General features: G+C 46.3%; 1 protein-coding gene across 2 annotated transcripts in view; it reads left to right on the forward strand.

The window, feature by feature from the left end:
• BICD2 (BICD cargo adaptor 2) overlaps window positions 1–20,377 on the forward strand; it is a 58,403-nt gene extending 38,026 nt beyond the window's left edge. Inside the window, exons 3-8 of one of the 2 annotated variants that reach the window (XM_082469614.1) lie at window positions 5,571–5,723; window positions 7,534–7,968; window positions 8,607–9,614; window positions 9,868–10,019; window positions 11,394–11,604; window positions 13,501–20,377. In XM_082469614.1, coding sequence (XP_082325740.1) covers window positions 5,571–5,723; window positions 7,534–7,968; window positions 8,607–9,614; window positions 9,868–10,019; window positions 11,394–11,604; window positions 13,501–13,506 — 1,965 coding nt within the window. In that variant the 3' untranslated portion in view covers window positions 13,507–20,377. Of the gene's footprint in view, window positions 1–5,570; window positions 5,724–7,533; window positions 7,969–8,606; window positions 9,615–9,867; window positions 10,020–11,393 lie in introns of both variants that reach the window. The other variant, XM_082469613.1, reaches the window with a different exon arrangement.
• The last annotated feature ends 6,106 nt before the right edge of the window (window positions 20,378–26,483 follow it).

Consider the following 26,483-nt stretch of genomic DNA (forward strand, 5'->3'; position numbering starts at 1 on the left):
AGACTAGACTCTGCTGACTAAGTACCCTTTTCCGGAAGAGCCAGTAGAGGTGCTCTGCCCAGCCCAGACTCATTCTGCTCCTTCCCTCTTCCAGAAGGGGGCTGTCAGGAGCGTGGCGGGGGACTTGCTGACTACTGACTTTGGCGTCAGGAAATGAGCTCAGCCAGTCCCACACACTGCTATTGAAGAACAGGTCTGGTTGGGCCAGGATTCCTGCTGTTCCTCTTAGTGCTTCAGGAGGAAGCCTTCTCCTCCACACCCCCATACATCCTCAGTGCATCTTTCTCCTGAGGCCCCACCTGTGCCCCTGATCACTGTAGGAGCTATGTAGGATCACTGTGGAGCCATGCCAGGTTCTTGGTTGGAGTGGAGGCTCTCCATCACTGCCTACTCAGACTAGAGCCCTGGTCAGTGTCCCCATCATTGCTGGCTCTGTCTGTACTCTGCTCCCATCCCACTCAAGTTACTCTTCTGCTGGTCCTGGCCCTGCCACTTCTGCCTGAGCTGCTCTGCTGAGCTCCTCCATGGCCGTCCCCCATCCTACAGGAGGCTTGCACCAAGGCTCGGGCCTGGCTGAGGAGCCTGGATTATGAGGACACAACACCAAGCACTGTCCCTGATAGGCACCAACCTGTACCTGTCTTGGTGTGACCCAGCCAAGGAGGCTTTGCACAGTCGCCATAGGAGATGCCCCTTCCACAGGAGGTCATTTCCCTCCCTGTGCCTGGTCCTGCTGCCGTCCATGTTCAGTGACTGATGGGCCAGCTGTGCTGTGCCCTCTGACCCCCACCCCATCCCCATCCTTCCACCCTGCGATGACTGGCTTAGGGGTTCATTCCCCCATGCCCAACTCTCCAAGAGGAACTCGTGGCCTCCATCGTGTGACACGTGTAGCAAACATGCTCAGCATGTGGGACAGTTCCAGCTACCCCATAACTTGTCCTCTCAGTGACCCTGTGGGCATCCAGTTACTTCCCTCATCTCACAAATAGGGAAACCAAGGTGCAGAAGGTTTGGCTGCATGCCTAAAGTCAGTGGGTCCTGACCTCTGCACTGTGAATGGACGGGCCCCGCCGACTTCTGTCCTGGGACATGGCCTTGGGCCCCATTTTGCAGATGGAGAAGCAGAGACCCAAGGATCTGGGCACAGCCACAGCTGGCTGGAGGCAGAGTCAGGTCCTTTGCACATGCCAAGGCCTTCCACGGATTTGCCTTGGGAATGGAGGGGTGAGGGCTTCCTGGCGAAGCAGGACTGTGAGTTGTGGAGGTGTCAGCAGCATCTGCCCGGTGGGACCCCCCCTAGGAAAAGTCTTTCTGTCCCATTGGACCCTGGCCTTGCTGTCCTGGTGGACTCTGTACATGTCAGGCCCTGCATAGGCCCAGGAGTGAGTGACAAAGATGTCCCAGCAGAAGTCATGTTGGTTGCCATCTCCCCTGTCCTGGCTAGGAACCAGGAAAAGGCTTTTTTCCTGCTATGGTGGCATCTGGGCCACCAGGAGCTTCTGGAAGAAAGCAAGGTGTTTGGCCACAAAGTGAGGTGGTGGGTATTGGGTTAGGAGCAGCAGCCCCATGCTCCAGTGTGGAGTGGACAGGCTTGGACAGAAGGACACCTGGCTCCAGAGCCAGGGCATGGGGTTGTCACATGGGCAGACAACCGAGAGGTTGCTAATCATCCAAATTCCTCGCTTACTAATTCTGCTTTCCACCCAGCCCTGGTATACAGCTCAGCCTGGTTTTCTACCACTTTACAGCAAGGACAGCCTTTCCACTGTTTCTTATTCCCTCCTAAGGCCTTACTGGGAGCACTTCTAACTAACATTCATACCTCTTCTAGTGTTATTTTGTGATGGTATATGCATTCCCTAAGGCAACTGAAGATTTCTCTGTGACTCTTCTCTGAGCCTCACCAGAGTCACCTGAAACAATTACATTTCTACCAATAGTCTCAAGGCAGTCTGGCCTTTTCCTGTCCTCCTCAAAGCTCTTTCAGCTTCTGGCCATCCCCACCTCCACGGCCACTTCCACATATTCAGGTATTTGTTACAGCAATGTCTTTTTCCTGGTATTAAACCTATATTTGTATATTTGTTTTTTCGGGCCACCATAATAGATTGCCACAAACTACTGGCTTAAAACCACAGAATTTTATTCTCTAAGATTTTCTGTATCTGAAATGAAGGTGCTGGCAGAACCATGTTCCATGTGGAGCCTCTCCAGCTTTTGGGTGCCGGCAACCCTCCGTGTTCCTTGTCTTTTGTTCACATTGCTCCGGTCTCTGCCTCTGTCTTCACCTTCTCCCTGTGCAGGCTCCACAACTCTGACTGGGCTGGGGCATCCCTCCCACCTCCACCCTGGCCTTACACGGGGCCACAGGCCTTTCCTGGGGCTTGGGCTATGGCCTCCTGGCTAAACATCTTGCCCTTTCCTCTGAGGGAAAATACTGACCAGCTTTGGAGCACTCCTGTGCCTTAGCTCCAGCTGTGCCGTGATGGGGCTTCTGCAACATGGGGTACTGGCTGCTCTGCATTCCAGACTCCCAGACCTGACTTCAGTACAACACCCCTCCTCACCTACTCGGCCTCCCTCAGCAGCAGCTGACACCAGTTGGCAATGTGTGTGCTGTGCATGGGCGACTGTACACGTGCCTCAGTGAACAAGACAGAGCCTAGAGCAGCACCTAGCACACTTGGTACTCAGTAGTGAAGGAGTGGGTGATGCCCCTCGGGGCGGTTGAGCATCACGTGCAGTGCCAGTATGGAGACAGCGCCAGTGAAAGGTTTTCTGAGCCACACAGAGAGGCCACACGTTGTCCAGGTCCGTTTCTGTGAATGTCAAGAAAAGGCAAATCCACAGACTGAAAGCAGATTGGTGGTTGCTAATTGGTGTGTGGTTTCTTTTTAGGGTGATGAAAATTTTCCGGAACAGGTAATGGTGCACAACTCTGAAGAAGCTATAACCACTGAATTGTACACTTTCAGTGGGTGAACTTCATGGTATATGAATCATATCTCAATAAAAATAACAAAGACAACTCCTGTGCAGGAAGACTGCGCAAGGGTTCAGCTCAGCAGAGGTTTCTGGTGCAGCCTGGGCACATAGGTTCTGGGGTGCAGAGGGCTTTGGCCTAGGCAATCAGGCTGGCCCGTGGTCTTATCTCTTTCTGTCTTCTTTCTGTCCACCTCAGGACCACTTGTTTTATTGAGGGGAGTTGTTAAGTTTTAAATAAAGCCCATTTACATTGTTCGTGACCAACAGCTCCCACCCGCTGCCCCTGTCTCACCATCTTACCTCCTGTGTCCTCCCATACTGAGAGTAGGCAGGTGGTCTCAGCAGGTGCATCAGGCCAGAGTGGGCTGAACCACAGCAGGTGGGGAGCAACCAGCTTGCCCTACACAAAGTGGATGCAGCAAGCATGTGTTCTTATATTGCAATCATTGTGTTAGGACTCTCCAGAGAAGCAGACCAATAGGGGTGTGTGTGTGTAGAGAGAGAGAGATTTATTGTAAGGAATTGGCTCACTCAGTTGTGGGAGCTGGCAGATCCAAAATCTCTGGGTTGTGCCAGCTGGCTGGAGACCCAGGGAAGAACTGATATTGCAGCTTGAGTCTGAAGGCTGTCTTGTTTTTTTCTCAAGGCCTTCAACTGACTGGATAAGGCCCACCCACATTATGGCGCGTGATCTGCTTTACTCAGTGGGTCTACTAATTTAAATGTTAATCTCATCTGAAAGATACCTGAATGGCGACATCTAGACTGGTGTTTGACCAAATATCTGGATGCCAGGACCTAGACAAGTTGACACTAAAATTAACCATAACAGTCAGTTGGGTGGTAAACAAGGGAAATGGCCAGAGTCGAGGTGTATGCAGAACTTTGTTAGGAAGCAAGTAAGTATATGTTTCCTCCCATTGCCACTCACATTGTTATTTTGTTTATTTTTGCCTAATAGGAGTTTTGCTTTCCGGGGGCCTTGCATTTCTCCAGTCAGTAACTTGGTGTCTGTTTTTTCTGGTGTTGACTCTTGGATACCTCCTTGGGTCATTTATTGAGAAGACTGCATTAGTCCATTTACTGGAGCTTTTGGTAGTAACCGTTTGTCAGGAGTGCTTGATACATATAATGACTCACTCCCCTCTCTGTTGCTTTCTTGAACTTTTTTTCTTATTGGTCCTATTTCATTTTGCCAATCCAACATTGCTGTTCCGTGTGTACCTATATGGAATCTTAGTGTATGCACGGATGTGATCACAAGAAACCTCAGCACCAGCAGAGAGGCCAGTGTGCTGGGTGAGGAGGACAGGGTGAGCTATGGGGCCCAGTGGGTGATGGCGCTTCTAGCCGAGGGTCCAGGTGGGGCGGTGTTGGCGTGGGGGGGTGTTAGATCTTTGCAGGCATGTGGGGGAAGCTGCTTGGAGCGTTGGGAACAGGGATGTGGGGAGAGATGGAGAGTTTGTCTAGGGGATGATTCTGCCCCCGTGGGACACTGGCCATGTCTGGAGGCAGTTTCAATGGTCACAACAGGGGTGGGGGCTGCATCCAGTAGGCAGGGCTCAGGTTGCTGCTAAACATCCTACAGTATACAAGATGGCCCCAGAATGTGGGCCAAGGGACCCAGGTCCTGGCACACGGCACATAGTAGCAGCCAGTTGAGAATTCCCAACAGTCTTGATTGCACAGTTCATGCCAGGTCTACACTCGCCTCTCTCCGTGCATGATGTTTGAATCCTCAAGGCACCTCGGAGGCAAGAACTCTTTTTTTAACAACTTTATTGAGATAATTCATATCCCTTACAACTCACCCACTTAAAGTGTACAGTCAGTGGATTTTAGTATATTTACAGATTTATGCACCATCCCAAATCAATTCTAGAATATTACATCATTCCAAGAAGAAACCCCATTAGCAGCCACTCTCCATCCCATCTTCTCCTTGCCCCCCAGCGACCACCCATCTGCTTTCTATCCCTGTGGATTTGCCTATTCTGGACATTTCATGTAAGTGGAATCATACAATACAGTACATGACCACTAATACCTCTTCTTTTATTCATGTTGTTTTCAAGATTTATTTGTGTTACAGCATGTTTATCTCATCAGTTGGTGGACATTTGAGTTGTTTCCACCTTTGCTATTGTGAATAGTGTCTGAACATTTGTGCACAAGATTTTGGTGGACGTGTGTTTTCCTTTCTCTCGAGTGCATGCCAAGGAGGGTCAGATGTTAACTCTGTGCTGAACTGTTCGAGTAGCTGCAGACTGTTTCCACAGCTCTGCATCATTGTACATGCTACCAGCAGCATGTGACAGAGGAACTACTTTGAACCCCATTTTACAGATGAAGAAACCAAGGGTCAGAGCAGGCTGAGATCCTGCATTGTTCACTGCCATACTTCACAGCCCAGGGCCCCAGCTCCTCGCCAGGTGGCCACATCAGGCACCATAGCAGGCCTGGGATTCCAAGTCCCAGCTGCATGGCCACTACAGTGGGCCTGGCTGCACTGAGCTCCTTCTGCCCCAGGGGTGGTGAGACCAGCTAGGGCAGGCTGCTCACACCTGCCTTCCTCCTGGCAGATCAACCAAAATGTAGAGATTCAGCGTGGCCGCCTGCGGGATGACATCAAGGAGTACAAGTTCCGGGAGGCCCGTCTGCTGCAGGACTACTCGGAGTTGGAGGAGGAGAACATCAGTCTGCAAAAGCAGGTGTCTGTGCTCAGGCAGAACCAGGCAAGTATCTGGGCTGGGCAGGTGGGACAGGTAGGTTGGCTCTGGGCCACGGCCCTGGCCTAACCCTCACTTTGCTATCTCCGTGGTCAGGAGGCGTTTCACCCTCCTTCCACACACTCAAGCTGAGGGCCGCATGCCACTGTGGACCAGGGGTGTGGCAGCAGGGCCCAGCCCCTCCAAGATCAGAAAAACAAGGCCTTTGGCTGTTTTGTTGGCTGGCAGTTGGGCTAGACAAGGTGTTCCAGCCAGCAAAGATGAAAAAAAAAAAAAAAAAAAATGGAGGTGATAAAGAACCCCAGAGTCTGGGTGTGCAGCTTCGTCTCCTCTCAGGTACTGACAGGAGACTAGAGATGTCCCTATGCCCTGTGGGACCCTAGAGCTGTCAGCGCACCCACTTCTCCCACTGTCTCAGGTTTGCCAGCCCCCTTTGACCCCCATGTGGTCCTGGACCTTGGGGTGAAGCCAGGTGGGCCTTGAACAGTGTGAAGATGTCCAGGTTGTCCTATCATGCCCTCGAGTAACACCGCAATGGGTGGGATGAGTAGGATCACTTCCACCTGGGACAGGACGGGGCAGGAGGGTCACCTCTACCCAGCTGTGATAGGATGGGGACAGAAGGATCATCTCCACCTATGAGAGGACAGGGGCAGGAGGGTCACCTCCACCAGTGAGAGGACAGAGACAGGAAGGTCACCTCCACTTGTGATGGGACAAGAGGGTCACTTCCATCTGTAACAGGACACCCAGGGGGTCTTGGGCACTCAGGCCCCTCAAGACCTGACCCTACCACCTAACTCTCCAAGAACCACAGCTCTACAGGGTGGAGACTGGGGGGACCTTTATTCCAGGAACCCCAAACATCAGGGACCTGAGTATTTAAATCCTGCATAGGAAAGTGTGGGCCCATGTGTTTATGCTGACAGCAGAACCTCTGTGACTGTTACAACCAGCAGGGAGTGGATCTCCTCCCAAGAACATAGGCACAGGAGCTCCTTCTCTAGCTGCATAGCAGGCCCTCTGTGATGCTGTGCTCATCTGCAGTCACACACAAGCATCCTGAGGAGGGGGAAACCAGGCCCTGGGTGGCACGTGGTAGAGTCTGGCCCCTCCCTGGGGTTCCCCTACCCCAGGCCTTGACCCACAGAGACCCTCTTGGTCCTGCCTCTGAGTGGTTTGTTCCTTGTTTCTTGCACACATATTGCAGGATAATAAAATTTGTTTTAAGTTGCCCATAGATCCTAAGTACCCACATCAAGCATTGGTTTCTGTCTGCTCTCTCCTTGTCCACCTGCAAATACTGTTTGAACAGGCATGACCTTGCATTCTGCCTCTCTCACTCCCACTCCCACTCGGGCCTCTCTCAGTCTGGGTGGTATGTGCAGCTGAGGCACATCCCACTTCAGTGGGAGTTTTAGTTCCTTCATCTTGAGATATGATTAGAAGTAGTGGTCATATTGCACATCTAGATACATGTTTTACATATCTTAAAATACTTAATCAACTCTTAGTGCTATTTAAGTAGTTTTCGAATTTAAAGTCAGTATACACTTGGCAACATTTTAAGTCACCTGACAAATTGGCAGTGTGGATGTGTTCTGATTTCCATGGCATCTCTGGTGATGAGCAAGTCTCATGCTTCTGCACTGCTCATACCACGTGCACGTGTCCCAGGCGTGGGCTGACCATTTCCTGTGTGCACCTCATGCCTGTAACCCTCTAAGCATCCATGTCTTCCCAGCTGTGTAGTCAGCACAATGGTGCTTCTTCCCCATTCCTCAGGCATAGAAGAGTGTTGATCTCTCTTTCACAGGTGGAGTTTGAGGGCCTCAAGCATGAGATCAAGCGTCTGGAGGAGGAGACCGAATATCTCAACAGCCAGCTGGAGGACGCCATTCGGCTCAAGGAGATCTCGGAGCGGCAGCTGGAGGAGGCGCTGGAGACGCTGAAGACAGAGCGGGAGCAGAAGAACAGTCTGCGCAAGGAGCTGTCGCACTACATGAGCATCAATGACTCCCTCTACACCAGCCACCTGCACGTCTCCCTGGACGGCCTTAAGCTCGGTGATGACGCCGAAGCCCTGGCCAATGGCTTCGAGCACGGTGGCCTGGCCAAGCTGCCTCTGGACAACAAGACCTCCACGCCCACCAAGGACGGCCTCGCTCCACCTTCCCCCAGCCTTGTTTCTGACCTCCTCAGTGAGCTCAACATCTCTGAGATCCAGAAGCTTAAGCAGCAGCTAATGCAGGTGAGCGGGTGGGTAGCCCCACCCAACCCGGGTCTTGTCACAGCCCCGGGCCTTGGGCCCACGTGCACCATTCCCACCTCCACTCCTGTCCCCCATGGTGTTGGCCAGACCTGCTGGTCACCAGGACAGCGCTTTCCTGACACTTTGTCAATGCTATGCACCTTCTTTTACTTACATTTCTTTTACATAGGTAATTCTGTATTGTTAACCTAAGTGGAATTGCAGCATTATAGGTGGAAGGTGCCCAGAGAATTAGGTTTCTGGTTACAAGTTTGGGCACCACCAGAGGTTTTCTTATGTCCGTCTGAGGTCCCTGCGTGTAGTTTCCCATGCTGTGTCCTGTAGACACGTCACGTCAGGGTTTCCTGCCCCGACTGAACAGAATCCCAGGGTCTGCACCACAGCCCCTTGGTTCGCTGCGTGTCTCTGAGGAGGGACTCACCCAACCCCGCAAGCATCTGGTCAGGAGGAAGAGCCATCATAGCCCCACACATGACACCTCCACCCGAATTTATCACAGAGAGGCTAGCAGGGTGATGGTCATGGCATGGATGGAGTCACTACTGGGACTGTCCAGGGGTCCTCTGAGCTCAAGTACTCCTGTGGGCTGTTGACGGGCCCTTTCTGTGCCTTCGCAGATGGAGCGGGAGAAGGTGGGCCTGCTGGCAACGCTGCAGGACACACAGAAGCAGCTGGAGCAGGCCCGAGGGGCCCTGTCGGAGCAGCAGGAGGAGGTGAGCCGCCTCACAGAGAACCTGAGTGCTCTGCGGCGCCTGCAGGCCAGCAAGGAGCGGCGGACGGCCCTGGACAGTGAGAAGGAGCGAGACAGCCATGAGGATGGTGACTACTATGAGGTGGACATCAATGGGCCTGAGATCCTGGCCTGCAAGTACCGTGTGGCCCTGGCAGAGGCTGGGGAGCTTCGGGAGCAGCTGAAGGCCCTGTGCAGTGCACACGAGGCCAGCGAGGCCCAGCACACCGAGGAGAAGGGCCGGCATGAGGCCGAAAGCCAGGCGCTCACTGAGAAGGTCTCCCTGTTGGAGAAGGCCAGCCGCCAGGACCGCGAGCTCCTGTCCCGGCTGCAGATGGAGCTGAAGAAGGTGAGCGACGTCGCAGGCGAGACACAAGGCAGCCTGAGCGTGGCCCAGGACGAGCTGGTGACCTTCAGTGAGGAGCTGGCCAACCTCTACCACCACGTGTGCATGTGCAACAACGAGACGCCCACCCGTGTGGTGCTGGACTACTACCGAGAGGGCCCGGCTGGCGCCGGCAGCTGCAGCCCTGAGGCCCGCGGGCGTCGCTCACCTGTCCTGCCCAAGGGGCCGCCTGCCGCAGAGGGTAGGGCCAGGGACAGCAGCCCCTCACCTGGCTCCTCACTGCCCTCGCCCCTGAGTGACCCACGCCGGGAGCCCATGAACATCTACAACCTGATCGCCATCATCCGTGACCAGATCAGGCACCTGCAGGCAGCCGTGGACCGCACCACAGAGCTGTCGCGGCAGCGCCTGGCCTCACAGGAGCTGGGCCCAGCTGCGGACAAGGACCGGGAGGCACTCATGGAGGAGATCCTGAAGCTGAAGTCGCTGCTCAGCACCAAGCGGGAGCAGATCACCACGCTGCGCACGGTGCTCAAGGCCAACAAGCAGGTGTGCATGGCGCTCGGGTCCAGCAGGGGTGGGCACGTGGGCGGGGGGTTTCTCACCCTCCCTGGCCTCCTGTCCCGTGCTGTTCCTGCTACTGAAGGAAGGATGTGAGAAAACCTCACCTCAATGCTGTGGGGAGGGGCTGAGGCCTTTGAGAGGCCCCAGGGCTGGCTGGGGTCTTGGTCTGTGGCACTGAGGCAGCAGACCCCTCCTGACGCCCCTCACCTGCCCGTCTTTTGCATCTCTGACCCCCCAGACGGCAGAGGTGGCCCTCGCCAACCTAAAGAGCAAGTACGAGAACGAGAAGGCCATGGTGACCGAGACCATGATGAAGCTGCGCAATGAGCTCAAGGCCCTCAAGGAGGACGCGGCCACCTTCTCCTCACTGCGTGCCATGTTTGCCACCAGGTAACGCTTACTGTTCCTTTCGCTGCTCAGCAGCCCAGGAGCCTGGCCCTGTGGGTAATTCCATTTCTGCTGTGTGAAAACCCAGGGGCCCAGTTTTGTTTCCACTTTACACCTAAGATGAGAAAGTTGGAAGCAGAAAGCTAAAAGAGTGGGTCTTATGGCCAGGCTGGAGACATGAGCTTCGAAGGAGAAACGGGCAAGTGGGCAAGCCAGTGATAACAAATGAGTTTGCCCCCAGAACTTGGTGGGAAGTTCGTGTATTTAGAAGGAAGGTTCCCCTCCCAGCAGGGGCGGGGTCCCAGTGCTGCCTCTCTGACCCTACCAGTTAGAGTTTGTGGGGGTGGCGGGCGGTGTCTTTCTTTAGGCCAGTCCTGTGGTCAGGAAGCCAGGCAGGTGCAGAGCTGGAGGCTGCTTTTGGGGCCCGCTTCTGGGTGTTTCCCTATTCAGAGAGGCATGGTGCCATCTGCTGGCCAGTGTCAGTCAGGGTTGGGAGGCTGAGGCTCTGGGTTAAACAGGGTTGAAACTGAGCTCAGGACCTACTTTGCCTTGTGCCAGGGTGCTGGGCACTCCCTGCATTTCAACGATGTGGGAGGAGGGGGCAAAGACAAAGAAAGAAGCTTCCAGGCCTCTCTGGAAGCTTTCTTTCCTCCTGAGCAAAGTGCTTGGGAAAGATCTCACAGTTAGTCCTCAGCACATAGTATGTTGACCCGTGCTTCCTCAACTTGTTTTATTTAAAAGCCTGACTTCTCAGATGGTGCCAAGATCACAAACCTCGGGGCAAGGGTTAAAACTTGCTGATGGTCCTTGGCCTTGGTGGATGGGCGTGTAGGGTGGGTGTGCCCACCATCCCCTTCACCCAGGCCGCACTCCCTCCCTCAGGGACAGACCCAGGGTGGGCATTTCTCTCCCAGCTCCTTACCTAGGTGGGGAGCATGTGTCACAGCTCAGCAGATACTAAAATAGGGCTGTTTATGACATCCACATGTGCTTTTCCCAGGCTCTGGTTAGCCATTTGTTCTAGACTTACTAAGCACCTACTGTGTGCCTGGGCTATTCCGGGAACAAGCCAATTTCTGCCCTCGGGTTTATCCCCACATCCTGAGAGCCAGGTGATATCACACCTCCAGCCCGCTGCCCCTGAGCCACCTGGAGGCCTTGAAGGGCAGCCACCACCTCCTTTAGTGAAAACTGGCTTCAGAGAGCCCCTCCCAGAGAAAGCCAAACTTCAGAGGGGCACATCCTCTTCGTTTCTAGCCCAGTGAGCAGATGGGGTCTGCTCACCTTCTGGAGCCCTCAGTATGGGAGCCGTGATCACACATGCTGCTGGCTCTCCCAGGTCCTTCAGCCACGCTCTCGCCTCTCGTGTCCCCGCAGGTGTGACGAGTACATCACACAGTTGGATGAGATGCAGCGGCAGCTGGCAGCTGCTGAGGATGAGAAGAAGACACTCAACTCGCTGCTGCGCATGGCCATCCAGCAGAAGCTGGCGCTGACCCAGCGGCTGGAGCTGCTTGAGCTGGACCATGAGCAGACCCGGCGAAGCCGTGCCAAGGCCACCCCCAAGGCCAAGCCTGGCACCCCGAGCGTAAGTCACACCTGCGCCTGCGCTAGTGACAGGGCTGAGGGTGCTGGGCTTGCTGCCCAGGTGCTCTGTGGCGAGAAATATAACGTTTACTGCGATTAGGGCCGCAAGGGTACACGCTGCAGCTAACCTGCCGCATATCACCTGTCCGCTTCACCTCAACTAACCTGGCAGCAGCGGGACCATGGTGCTAGGCTGGTCTTAACTGTGACTAATGCACAGAGGGAAGAATTTATCAGAGGCAGCCTGCTGCTCCACCTGGATACTGCAAGCTTTGTGTCTGTTTCTCACCCCTCGGGACCACCCTTCACAGCAGCTGCTCTCTTGGAGGGGTGGTCAAGGTGGGGTTGGAGCCACGTGTCCTTGCAAAAATGTGGCTTCCCAGGGCCCGGGTGCCATTGGCTTCCACTGGGAGGGGCAGAACTTGCATTGAAACTTGCATGTTCCCTGCATGTGTCTAATGCAGTTGTACTGCCCCGGCAACCAGAAACCAGTGTTAGAGGTTCCAGCCTGAATCCCAGGTGCAGCCTCGGAGGACACTCTGTGCTTGGTACAGATTACGGAGAGAATTATTTTGTAGTTTGTGCAGCATCTCGTTACAGTTTATATTTGGGACAGAATTACAGAATTCCTTCCCCTAAACCCAGAGGAAGAGCAGCCCTGTGGCCCATTTCCTCCAGCCCAGACGTACACGTGCACTGGGCACCGGTCATGCTCAAGAGGCACAGGCATACCTAGCCACACCCCAGACCAGAGCTCAGCAGCCTCAGTTTCTCTTTCTGAGATTTGTACGCTTGTCTGGTGGCCTGCAAGGTGACAAATCATCAGGCCAGGGCTTGGGTTTTTTCCAATGAGAAAAACTTCCCAAGTGCCTGGCCAGACCTCTGTCCTCACAAGAAGCCCATTCTTTTGTACTTAGAGTGTCCCCAGCTTCCAGTTAGATTTTTTCACTCTCTGCCCATTATCAGGCCTTCCTCTCAGGGAGCTTCAGACTACAAGAAACAGGGCTGTGGAAATCCCCAACCTGAGCTTGAGTTACCAGCGGGCCAGGCTGAAATGAGGGACTGGGTCCCACAGCTATTAACTGAAGCCCGGCCTGGTGTGGGAAGGGAACCTTGAATGGACCCAGGGCTAGTTTCAGGATTCACGGTAGGAGGAATATGGTTCTTGATCATCAGTGCAATTCCAGAGGTGGTGACAGGCAGGAAAGGCAGCCATAGTACTCCCCCATGCTCAGAAGCTGCACCCACACCAAGAGCTTTGGCAGCCGAACTTCTGTCAGTGTTTCTCTCCATGTCATCCATGGGGCCCACCAGCCATGAAGCTGCAGTCTCCCTGAATAGCTCTTTGCCTCCTCTCTCTGAGGCCCAGAGGGGGAATTTTCATTGTCCCTGCACACAGCTATCTACCCCCATTCCACTCTTTCCCTTAGTTCCCAAGCATGTCTCAATTCCCACCAGATGCCAGGTGCTACCCAGACCAACTTGGGTTTGGCAAACCGCGGAGTGAAAATATACAGGATGGACCATACCTGTCCCTTCTGTGTGCCTATACCCAGCTCCAGGCTGTTTTGCAGATGGGATGTCAGGTCTTGGATTCCCCTCCCACTTGAGAAGATGTCAGGCCATCTCCCCTCTGCAAGCAGGACTTCCAGGGGCATGGCTGCCTGCTGGCGCCGCATACTGCTTCTGCCTCCTTGCCAAGCCTGGCACACAGCTTCTCTCCATACTTGTCAAATAAAGGGTCTTCATGAGGTACTCGGGGCCAGCGGCGCCCCCTAACATGTGCAGGTCTTCTCTGCTGCCAACTAACACACCCATGCCCTCACAGCTCGGTGAGAGCTTTAGTTGTCTGGCGGGTGACCGGTTCTAACGTTTTCTTGTTTTCTCCCATTTTCAGCTGTAGAGTAGCTGCTGGGAGGACTCGGCCGCCGGCCCTGTCACACTGCAGCCCCCTCCCCTCCTCTCCCATGGGCCCACGCAGAGGAAGGAAGGGCAGCCTAAAAGTCCACTTAGAAACGTTTTTGGATATGCTACTGCAATTCTTTTCAAAATAGCATTCCCCAAGTTTTTAATGGCAGAGGAAATAAAAGCTTTAATGTTGAGAATGCCACCAGCTGCTGCTTGGAAAGGCCTTTGTACAGGCGCTGAAGAACCTGCTTGGACAGCGACCACCAGGCTTGCTTAGGAACCCTCTAGAAACACTCACCACTGGGGTCTCCCTATTACAGATACTCCTTTTTTACCCAATCCACCTGTGCACTTTTGATATTTTGATATTATATTTGCTTCCTTCATCCCTGGCGTAGAGACCGTCTCAGATGCCGTAGTCTGTCTCGTGGTCCTGTAGCTCCCAACGGTGTGTTGATCTGATATCAGCACATGGCACAGATGTGTCCTCCTAGCGTGTAGCTCTAGACTGTTTAGGTGAAGGCTTCAACTTGGTAAGGAGCCCGGCTAAATGTATCCATGCTGTGGTTCAGCAGCCTTTTAATTATACGGCATTGTGGTTCATGTTTGAAATTACAGATTTTAAATGCCATGTTCATTAAGAAATCCAGGGTATTCGGATTCTGGGGTTTTTCATATTGTATTATTATTATTCTTAGGAATAGTTCAATGTAACAAGAAGAAAACTTGACCTTTGCTCTGGTTAAACAGTAAAAGGCACTTGAAAACAAAAAGATAAATTATTGAATGAGTAGTATTACCTACAAATTCCAGAGTTTTCTGGGTTTTAGGACATTGTGAAGCATGACTGATTAACAGAATTTTATACAACTGTACCAGTGAAATTCCAAATTGGAATTGTTTTGTTACTCTGGTTGTTGTGCCAAATTGTGGTACACTTAGAAAATTCTACAGTCGTCGATTTTTAGGGTGTTATATTTCAACGCCTTTTTGTTAGCAATCATTGCCAGTAGTGCCTTCATCAGTTTAGGGAGGTGTCCCAGCATAGTTTATTCTCTAAAATGGACAGTGAAGAGCTAGTTGGGAATGTTGAAGGCCAGTGTGGACCAATCAGTGTGAACAGGTGCACACCTTCTAACCTGACCCTGGGCATCTTCATTGAGGGAAAGAAAACAGCAATTGTGCAAAATTCTGTTAGTCAGTGATTCTTTACTGTGCAGATCCTTGCAAATTCAGGGGCTGAGAAAATGAAAGTGAACACAAACCTTGAGTGTGCTTTGGGAACCAAATGGACTTTATGGGACAAGCTAAGCAAGCTATGTGAACAACACGCCACGTTTGTGAAGAGTGGGGCGGGTGGCAGGGGAACCGGCACCGTCGGCCTCGTGCATTGGGGTGAGGGCTAGCCGTAGTATTCTTTGCAAATGTGAGAGAGAGACATTATATATTCTCTTGCTTGGTGTAACTAATCACTGTTAATTTCAGGAAACAGAAGTCACTAAAGCTCCTTAGCAAACCAGATCTGTGTCCTGTCCTGATTTGCTGAGTGAGGTTGTGCAAGTGGTCAAATTGGTACTTGAGGAGGAGGAAGAAGAAAAAGTGTCCTTTCTCCTCCAAAATACAGGACAAATTATAATAATATAAGTAGCAAGAATAGAAGAATTCTGTTTCCTGGAATAAGCATTTTTATTCCTAGTTGTAGGGACCCCTATTTTTACCTTCTCTTACAGTGTTGATTCATAAGAAATAATGTTACATTTACAAAAACTTCATCTGTACGGGGTATTTATTTGCAATGATGTCTGTGTACTGTATTTTTTCTGTGCATTACCTTAGTGTCAGAATGTTGTCTTTATTTTAAGATCATATGCATGTTCTCCTGCCAAGGAACCTTTACACAGACCCAAACAAACGAAAATGCCTTCAGATTCTGAGAAAATGAGGCACAGCATGGAAAAGGAATAGGAAGGAGAAATCAGTCACAACTTGGGACACAGAAATATGGCGCAAATGTCTGTAAAGCCAGTGCACATAGGAACAGTGGGCCTGGGTAAAGGGTCACGTTGGTAGGACCAGTAAATAAAGAATAATAAAAAGACAAAGCACAAGACTTGTTCTCTGTGGCTGCACTGACCCCCTGCTCCAGATGACTGTGGGTCCAGCAATGCACTATAATTCCAGCACCTAAAACAAGAAAACCAGCCTATCATTAACCCTGGTGGTGGAAACTGGAAGCAACCTGGGGCCCATCTCAGGAGGCATGGGGGGAAGGGGAGACAGGGGGTGCCTCCCGTGACGGGCGTCAGGTGTCATGAGCACCCAGCAGCGTGGCAGTGAGAGCACATTGCCTTTGCATTGTACTGACCAGGAAACAAAGAGATTTGCATGACGAGGGATCCTTTGCCCTCCAAACTCTTGCTCTTTGTACCCACGAATGAGTAGGTGCAGAGGCAACAAGAGTTACTTGTTTGTCAACACAAAACCATGTTCACCTGTAGGAATGTGTTCAAGGCACGCTGAGCCCGTCCCAGTGATTGCTTGTGAGTGTGAGCATAGGGTACAAATCATGTCTGAGGGAATAGGAAGTCTTAGGGACAGTTTGCCACCTCTCCTTCTGATGGTCTCAGTCAGGCCTGAGTGATTTCACCCAAATCTCAGGGCTTCCCTTGGGGAGGCTGTCTGAGGTCAGGATCCTGCCACCCTGGCATCTCCCCAGGACCCCTCCCTCCACCTGGAGTCTCCCTTGGCTTCATGGTCACTGAGAGGCCCCTCCTTCTGACGATCCCCACCCATCGCACTTTAGTAGCGTGGACCCATGTTGTTTGAAACTTTCTTTCCAAAGAGAATTGTTTTTCTAACTCAGGAGCTAGAAGGAGTCTTCTTTCCCTACTGGCCTGTCATCCCAACAGACCCCTGGAAGAGGTTGGGAAGAGAGCCTGCGACAGATCTGGAGGAGACCCCCAGGAGGAGGGGGCATTGGCAGTGAGCTGAGCAGGGCAGGCTTTTTTTCAGGTGGGGATACCACCCGGCCCTTGGCCCAGTCCTGCTTTTTGGGTTGTTTGATTTGCACAAGCACATATGCTGAGGCCTTCCCTACTCCTCAGTGTGCTTCAGGTCCTTGAACATGTGCTTCTTCAGGAGCGGCAGGCTCCTGAGTGAGTGGGGTCCTGGGGAGCCTGTGGGAGGGGGCAGTTGGAGCTGAAAGGCTTTCCACTCAGTCTTCCTTTCCGAGAGGGAATGTCCCCATTCCTGCCACCTCCTCCATCTCCCTGCAGTGGTTTTCACCCCCACACACCCAAGAAGGTTACCAGAGCTGGAAGCAACAGCGCCAGCTTGGAGACACTGCCTTCTGCCTTTGGGAGCTTCCTGGGAAAACAGATATGCCTTCGGTCTGACATCACCTGGTGTGGAATTTTGGCAGGGATCAGATGCCATCAGGTTTGCCTCTGTGTTCACCATTCATTTGTGCCCAAACAGAGCTGGAAGAGTGATGTGTTATCATTTTGTCAAATTTCTTGTGGGAAAGCACACTGGGTCTTGTGAGTTCACCTCAGTCATCCATGAACTTGCCTTGGTAAGCCTAGGTCCCTGGAGCGGAGGCTCCCTCCTCCCCGCCACCCACCCCCCCCACACACACAGAGCTCCTCCTAAGCAAATGGCAATGCCACAGTACCTTACCCACAGAAAAGGCCTCCCCACCTGGATAGTATGAGCACACCCCCTCGTGGGCCTCCATGAGAACAATAGGAATCAGTGGTCACACACACACACCAGGATCCATTTTGTTCTTCTCTTAAGCAATCAAGATTTGTTTTATTTACCCTAAAGTGTTTGTGAAGTATAGCACACATACATAGGAGTGCAAGCAAGTGTCCACTGGCTGTATATTTGCAAAATGGACACACTCTGCAGCCACCATCCAGATGAGAAAGCAAATGAAGGCAGGCAGCCCCCCAAAGCCCTCGTGCTTTCTGCACCCACTCCCTTTCAGGGATAACTCCCTGAGTCTGTCAGTTCAGGCCACTTGTGCCTTTTTCTGTACTTTATATAAATGGAAGCATACAGTAGAGACCCAGACCTATAATAGATTTGCTTACCAAACTGCATTGATTTCTCACACCATCATCGAACTATGGGTGTCTCACTTTTGGTTCAAAGACATAAATCAATTGAATGTAAAATAACGGGAAAAGATATTCCATGCAAACAGTATCCAAAAGAGAACAGGAGTGACTCTACTAATATTAGACAAAATAGACTAATTAAGACAAAAATTGTTACAAGAGACAAAGAGGAACATTATATAATGATACAGTCAATTCACCAATAAGATATAACAATTATCAACATATGCAACAGACAACCGAGCCCCCAAATACAGTGATAATACAAATCACTGAATATAAAAGAATAGACAAATAGATCAATGGAACAGATTAAAAAATGGTACTGGAACACCTGGACATCCACATGCAAAAAATTAATCTAGACTCAGACCTTAAACCCTTCACAAAAATTAACTAAAATGGATTGTAGACTTATACGTAAAACTCAAAATTGTAAAACTTCTAGAAGATAACATAGGAGAAAATCTAGATGACCTTGGGTTTGGCTTTTTAGATACAACACAAAAGGCATGATCCATGAAAGAAATAATTGATAAGCTAGGCTTCATTGCAATTAAAAACTCCTCTGCAAAAGACATTGTCAAGAGAATGAGAAGACGGCTTCTTCTGGAAAGAAACTATTTGCAAAAAACATAAACGTTTTATTTTGGATAAAATAAAAGGGAATATTCTTACACTGTTGATGAGAATGTAAATTGCTGCAGCCACTATAGAAAACAGTTTGGAGGTTCCTTTAAAAACTAAATATAGAGTTACCATCTGAACCAGCAATCCCACTCCTGGGCATATATCTGGAAAAGACAAAACTCTAATTTGAAAAGATACATGCATCCCAGTGTTCATAGAAGGACTACAGTAGCCAAGACATGGAAGCAGCCTAAGTGTTCATCAACAGATGAATGGATAAAGAAGATGTGATGTATATATATACAATGGACTGTTACTCACTATAAAAAAGAATGAAATAATGCCATTTGCAGCAACATGGATGGACCTAGAGATTATCATACTAAGTAAAGTAAGTCAGATAGAGAAAGACAAATATTATATCACTTATATGTGGAATCTAAAAATTAGTATAAGTAAACTTATTTACAAAACAGAAACAGACAGACATAGAAAACAAGCTTATGGTTACCAAAGGGATAGAGGAGTGTGTGTGTGTTTGTGTTTGTGTGTGTGTATTCTAATCACTTTGCTGTAAACCTGAAACTAACATGATACTGTAGGTCAGCTATACTTCAATAAAAATAAATAAATTCAAAAAAATTTCAGAATACCTTAATACTGTAATGGTAGTGTATAAATCACTTAACTCTAGTATAAAAGCTAAAAGACAAAATTTAGCCACAGTAATTTGTTAATGGTACACAATATAAAAATATGTAAATTGTGATATCAAAAACATAAAATGGGTGTAAAGCAGTACAGTTTTTGTATGTGATCAAAGTTAAATTGTTATCAATTAAAAATAACTATGGTTTATGTAAGTCTCATGGAAACCACAAAGCAAAAACCTATAGTAGATACACAAAAGATAAAGAGGAATCAAAGCACAACATTACAGACATTATCAAATCACAAATGAAAATAGGAAGAAAGGAACACAGGAATTACAAAACAATCAGAAAACATTTAGCAACATGGAAATAGTAAGTCCTTACCTATTAATAATTACTAAGTGTAAATGGATTAAGTTTTTTAATCAAAAGATACAGAGAGGATGACTGGGTTAAAATTGAAGGAAAAAAAAAAAGACCCAACACCCTACAAGATCCTGCCTATAATCAGTCCAGCTTTAATGACAGTTGTAGGCTGAAAGCAAAGGTATGGAAAAAGATATTCTACGCAAATGGAAACCAAAAGAGAGCAGGGGTAGATATACTTCTAGCGGACAATATAGACTTTAAGTTAAAAAATGTGACAAGAGACAAGGTCATTAAATAATGAAATAATGATAAAGGGGTCATTAAGAAGATATAACAATTGTAAATATGTATGCACCCAACATTGCAGCATCTAAATATATAAAGCAAATATTAACATGTGAAGGGAGAAATTGATAGCAATGCAATAATAATAGGAGACCTTAATATCCCACTTTCAACTATAGAGCATCCAGACAGGAAATCAATAAGGAACCATTGGACTTGAACTGCACTTTAGACCAAATGGACTTAACAAATATATATGAAACATTCCATCCAACAACAGAAGATATACGTTCTTCTTGAACACACATGGAACATTCTCCAGAATATGTCATACATTTGGTTACAAAACATATCTTAACAAATTTAGGAAAACTGAAATCATAACAAGTATCACTTCTGACTCTAATGGTATGAAACTGGAAATGATTGACAGGAAATTTCACACACACAAAAAGGGAAATTAACACACACCTGAACAACCAATGGGTCAAAGAAGAAATCAGAAGGAACATCAAAAAGTGTCTTGAAACAAATGGGGAAAAAAGTACCAAACTTATGGGATGCAGAAAAAGCAGTTCTGAGTAGGAAGTTTGTAGTGATAAGTGTGTACATTAAATAAACAACCTAGGACTTCCATGGTGGTCCAGTGGGTCAGACTCCGTGCTCCCAGTGCAGGGGGCCCGGGTTGGATCCCTGGTTGGGGAACTAGATCCTGCATGCATGCTGCAACTAAGAAGTCTACATGCTGCAACTAAAACCCAGTGTGGCCTAAATAAATAAATACTAAAAAAAAAAACAAAAACAATCTAACCTTACATGTCAAGGAACTAGAAAAAGAAGAATAAAGCCCAGCATTAACAGAAGGAAGGAAATAGCAATTATAAGAGTAAAAATAAATGAAATGGAGATTAGAAAACAATAGAAAAGGTGAATAAAACCAAGAGCTGTTTTCTGAAAAAATAAAATTGACAAACCTTTATCACTTTAGCAAAACTTACTGTAAAAAGAGAGAAGATGCAAACAAAGTCAGGAATGAAAGAGGAGGCATTACAACTGATACCACAGAAATACAAGAATCATAAAATACTACTATGAACAATTATATGCCAACAAATTGGATAACCTAGAAGACAGATATAAATTTCTAGAAACACAACCTACCAAGACTGAATTGTGAAGAAATATAAAATCTGAACAAACCAGTAACAAATAAGGAGATTGAATCATAATGAAAAACACCCCAACAAAGAAAGGTTCTGTACCTGAGGTTTCACTGGTGAATTCTATCAAACCTGTCAAGAATTAATACCAATCTGTCTCGAGCTCTTTCAAAAAATTGAAGAGAAGGGAACACTCCCTAACTCATTCTATAAAGCCAGCATTACACTGATACCAAAGCCCAACAGGGACACTATAAAAGAAAATTACAAGCAAATACGTCTGATGAACATAGATGCAAAAATCCTCAACAAAATCCTAGCAAACCAAATTCAACAGCACATTAAAAGTTCATCAAGTTGAAATGGGATTTATCCCTGGGATGCAAGAACAGCTCAACTTACATAATCAATAAATGTAATATACCACATTAACAGAATGAAGGAAAACACATGATCATCTCAATTGAGGCAGAAAAAGGGACTTCCCTGGCAGTCCAGTGGTTAAGACTCTGCGCTTCCACTGCAGGGGACGTGGGTTCAATCCCTGGTTGGGGAGCTAAGATCCCACATGCTGCACAGCATGGCCAAAAAATAAATAAATAAATAAATAAAGATAGAGGCAGAAAAGGCATTTGACAAAATTCAGTATCCTTTCACAATAAAAATAACCAACTAGGAACAGGAGGAAACTACCTCACCATAATAAAAGCCACATATGAAAAAACTACAGCAAATATCATACTCAGTGGTGTAAGACTTGAAAGATTTTCCTCTAAGAGCAGGAACTAGGCAAGGATGCCCACTTTCACCACTTCTATTCAACAGAATTGGAAGTTCTAGCCAGAGTAATTAGGCAAGAAAAAAATAAAACATAAAAGTCATCCAAATTGGAAAGGATGGATTAAAATGTTTTCTGTTTGCAGCTGATATAATCTCATATGTAAAAAAACTGAAACGTTTGCACAGAAAATACTGTTATAATTAATAAATGAATTCAGCAAAGTAGAAGAATACAAAGTCAATACACAAAAATCAGTTTTATTTCTATACACTAACAATGAATAATCTGAAAAGGAAATTGAGAAAGCAATCCCATTTACAATAGCATCAAAAATAATAAATACTTAGGAATAAATTTAACCAAGGAGGTGAAAGACCTGTACACTGAAAATTATAAATCACTGATGAAAGAACTTGAAGAAGGCACAAACAAATGGAAGGAAAATCCTGTGTTTATGACTGCAGTAATTATTATTCTTAAAGTATCCCTACTACCCAAAGCAACCTATAGATTCAGTGAAATCTCTTACAAAAATTCTAATCCATTTTTCACTGAAAAAAAAATCCTAAAATTTGTATTGAACCACAATAGACCTTGTGTACCCAAAGCATTTTTGAGAAAGAAGAACAAAGCTGGAGGACTAACACTTCCTAATTACAAAGATATAATAAAATAATATCATACTGGGACTTCCCTGGCAGTTCAGTGGTTGAGACTCCACGCTTCCACTGTGGTGGGGCACAGGTTCAATCCCTGGTCAGGGAACTAAGATCCCGCATGCCACATGGTGCAGCCAAAAAGAAAAAGAAAAAGAAAACAATATGATACTGTCATAAAAAGACACACTGACCAGAGGAACTCTGTTCTATTAGAAAGTCCATAAACCCACACATATATCGTCAACTAACCTTCAACAAGGGCGCCACGAACACACAATGGGGAAACGATAGTCTCTTCAATAAATGGTGTTGGGGAAACTGGATACTCACTACAAAAGAATGAAACAGGACACATATCTTTCATTATTTGAAAAAATCAACTTGAGAGGGATTAAAGACTTAAATGTAAGTAAGTCCTGAAATCATAAAACCATAAAAAAAGCTCCTTGACATTCATCTTGGCAGTCATTTGTTGGATATGACACCAAAAGAACAGACAACAAAAACAAGTGGGATTACATTAAACTAAAAAGCTTCTTCACAGCAAAGGAAACGGTCAACAAAATAAAAAGGCAACCTACATAATGGGAGAAAATATTTGCAAACTATATATCTGATAAGGAGTAATATTCAAAATATGTAAGGAATTCAATGGGGAAAAAAAGTAACCTGATTAAAAAATGGGCAAAGGACCTGAATAGACACTTTTCCAAGGAAGACATACGTATGCCATTAGGTACATGAAAAGTTGCTCAACATCACTAGTCATTAGGGAAATTCAAATCAAAACCACAATGAGATATCACCTCACACCCATTAGGATGGCTATTATAAAAAGACAACAGATAACAAGTGCTGTTGAGGATGTGGAAAAAAGGAAACCTTTGTACACTGTTGATAGGAATATAAATTGGTACAGCCATTAGGGAAAATGGTACGAAAATTCCATAAAATTAAAAACAAAACTGCCATATGATCCAGTAATCTCTCTTCTGGGCTTTTATCCAAGGGAAACAAAATCAGTATCACATAGAGATTTGCAGTCCCGTGTTTATTACAGTATTTTTCACAATAGCCAAGATATGGAAACAAATTAAGTGTACCTTGACAGATGAATGAAGGTAATGTGGTATATACATACAATGGAATATTATTGAGCCATAAAAAGAAGGAAAGCCTGCCATTTGCAATGACATGGATGAACCTGGCAGGCATTATACTAAGTGAAATAAGCCAGGTAGAGAAAGATAAATGCTGTGTGCTGTCATTCATATGTGGAATCTTAAAAAAAAAAAAAGTCTCATAGAAGCAGAGTAGAATGGTGGTTGCCAGGGGCTGGGGCTGGGGAAAATGGGGAGATATTGGACAAAGGGTACAAACTTTCATTTATAAGATGAATAAGTTCTGGGGATCTAATGTACAGCATGCAAATTAAATATGTAAAGCTGTATATAATTGGATCAGCATATAGTATAGATTACTATAGTTAGGAATATTGTGTATATAAAATTTGCTAAGACAGTAGATTTGAAGCTTTCTCACCACACACACACACACATACACAGGCACAAAAGGCAACTATGTGAGGTAATGGATGTGTTAATGGTAATCTTTTTACAGTATATGTATATCGAATCATTGCATTGTACACTTTAGATATATACAATTTTACTTGTCAATTATACCTCAATAAAGCTGGAAAATAAAATGACTGAAAGGGGAGAGGATAGAGGTGTAAAAGGAGCAGGGTTTTTTTTATGTTATTGCAGTTAAGATAGTATAAATTCAAATTAGAATGGTATAACTTTAAGATGTTAAATGTGATCCTCTGGTAAACGTAAAAGAAAATATCTATAGAATATACACAAAAGGAAATTAGAATGAAATTTAAAGATTTTACTACCAAAAAATCAACTAAACACAAAATAAGACAAAAACACAGAAAATGCGGATGAAAAGGTTATAGGGCATAAAAAAAAAAAAAAACCCACAATGACAGAAGGAAGTCCCTCTTTAATGAGTAATTAAGTGTAAATGGATTAAACTCTCCAATCAAAAGACAGATATTGGCAGAATGGAATTTTAAAATGATCTGACTATATGCTGTCTATGAACAACTCAATTGAGATCTAAAGACACAAAAAGAAAAGGATATATGCAACAACATAGAAGGATCTTGAAGTCATTTATACTAAGTAAAATAAGCCAGTTACAAAACGATAAAAATACTGTATGATTCCGCTTACATGAGGTACTTAGAGTAATCAAAATCATAGAGATAGAAAGTAGAATCATATTGCCAGGGGTTGGGAGGAGGGGGCAAAGGGGAGTTACTGTTTAATGGGTACAAAGTTTAAGTTTTATGAGATGAAAAGAGTTCTGGGGATGGATGGTGTTGATCGTTGTAAAACATGAATGTACTTGATGCCTCTCTACTGTACACTTAAAAAAGGTTAAGATGGTAAATTTTAGGTTATGTGTATTTTACCACATTTTAAAAATTGGGGAAAAAAAGATGCTCAACATCACTAATCTTGGGAAAATGCAAATCAAAACTACAGCAAGATACCATCTCATACCCATTATGATGCCTACTATCAAAAAAAAAAGGAAAATAATGTATTGATAAGGACGTGCAGAAATTGGAACCCTTCTGCACAGTTGGTGGGAATGTAAAATGGTATAATCAATGAGAAAAACAGTATGGCGGATACTCAAAAAATTAAAAATGGAAATACCACATGATCCAGAAATTTCACTTCTGGGTGTATATACTCAGAATAATTGAAAGCAATATCTTATGAGGATATTTGTACACCAATGTTCATAGTAACATTATTCACAATAGCTAAAATGTGGAAGCAACTCATGTCCCTTGATGGATGAATGGTTATGCAAAATGTGGTGTATGCATACAATGGAATACTATTCAGCCTTAAAGGTAAGGACATTCTGACATGCTACAACATGGATGAAACTTAAGGACATTATACTAAGTGATATAAGCCAATCACAAAAAGACAAATACTGTATGATTCCACTTATGAGGTACTCAGAGGAATCAAAATCAAAGAGACAGAAATAGAATGGTGGTTGCCAGGAGGCTGTGGGTTGGGAAGCATGGGGAATTCTTGTTTAGTTGGTATAGAGTTTCAGTTTTACAAGATGAAAAGAGTTCTGGAGGTGGGTGATGGTGTGGTACATAACAGTCTTAATATACTTAATACCACTGAATTGTACAATTAAAAATAAAGATAGTAAATTTAATGTTATGTGTATCTTACCACAATAAACCACTTTCAGTAATTGAAAGAACAACTAGGCAGCTAATTAGAAAGGATAAAGAAGATTTGTACAACACTTATCAAGCAACTTGACCCTAGCTGACACTTATAAAACACCCAACTGTAGAGTACATATTCTTTTCAAGTATTCATGGAACATTCTTCAGCATAGTCCATATTTTGAGACACAAAACAAGTGTTATAAGGTTGAAAAAGATAGAAATTATACAAGGTATGCTCTCTGACACAATAGAATTAAAGTAGAGGTCCATAATTGACAGTAATATGAGAAAGCTCAGAATATTTGGAAATCAAAAAACACACACTTCTTAATACACTGTGCCCAAAGAAGAAATTAGAAGGAAATTTTAAAAATATTTTTAACTGAAAAAAAAGAAAAATGCAACAAATCAAAATATAGGGGATGCAGCTAAAGAAGTGCTTAGGGCAGTGCTTTAAACACTTAAGTCAAAAAGAAAAAAAGGTATGTCAAACTAACAGTTGCTTAGGTTGTTAAGAAAGTATAAAAAGAAGTGTAGAGAATTCCCTGGAGGTCCAGTGGTTAGGACTCTGTGCTTTCACTGACTTTCAATACCAGGTCGGGGGACTAAGATCCCACAAGCTGCATGGCCAAAAAAAAAAAAAAAAAGTACATTTATCATAATGCAAATAGAAGGAAGGAAATTATAAAGATCAACAGCATAGGGAGAGATCAAGATGGTGGAATACAAAGACATGGAGCTCACCTCCTTCCATAAATACATCAAAAATATATCTACATGTGGAACAATTCTTACAGAATACTGGATGCTGGCAGAACTCATACAACCAAAGCTGCAAGAAAGATCACCACATAACCAGGTAGAGCAAAAGAAAAAAAAAAAAAAAAGGAATCAGGAGGAGACCTGCACACCTGGGAGGGAGCTGTGAAAATGAAAACATTCCCTCACCCTGGGAACACCCTTCCCCTGCTAGGAGGTCAGCTGGGACAAAAAGGGAGCTTCAGAGGCTCAGAGGAGAGTGCAGC

Source organism: Balaenoptera physalus, assembly GCF_965194825.1.
Source record: "Balaenoptera physalus genome assembly, chromosome: 7".
In the NCBI taxonomy this organism is placed as follows: Eukaryota; Metazoa; Chordata; class Mammalia; order Artiodactyla; family Balaenopteridae; genus Balaenoptera; species Balaenoptera physalus.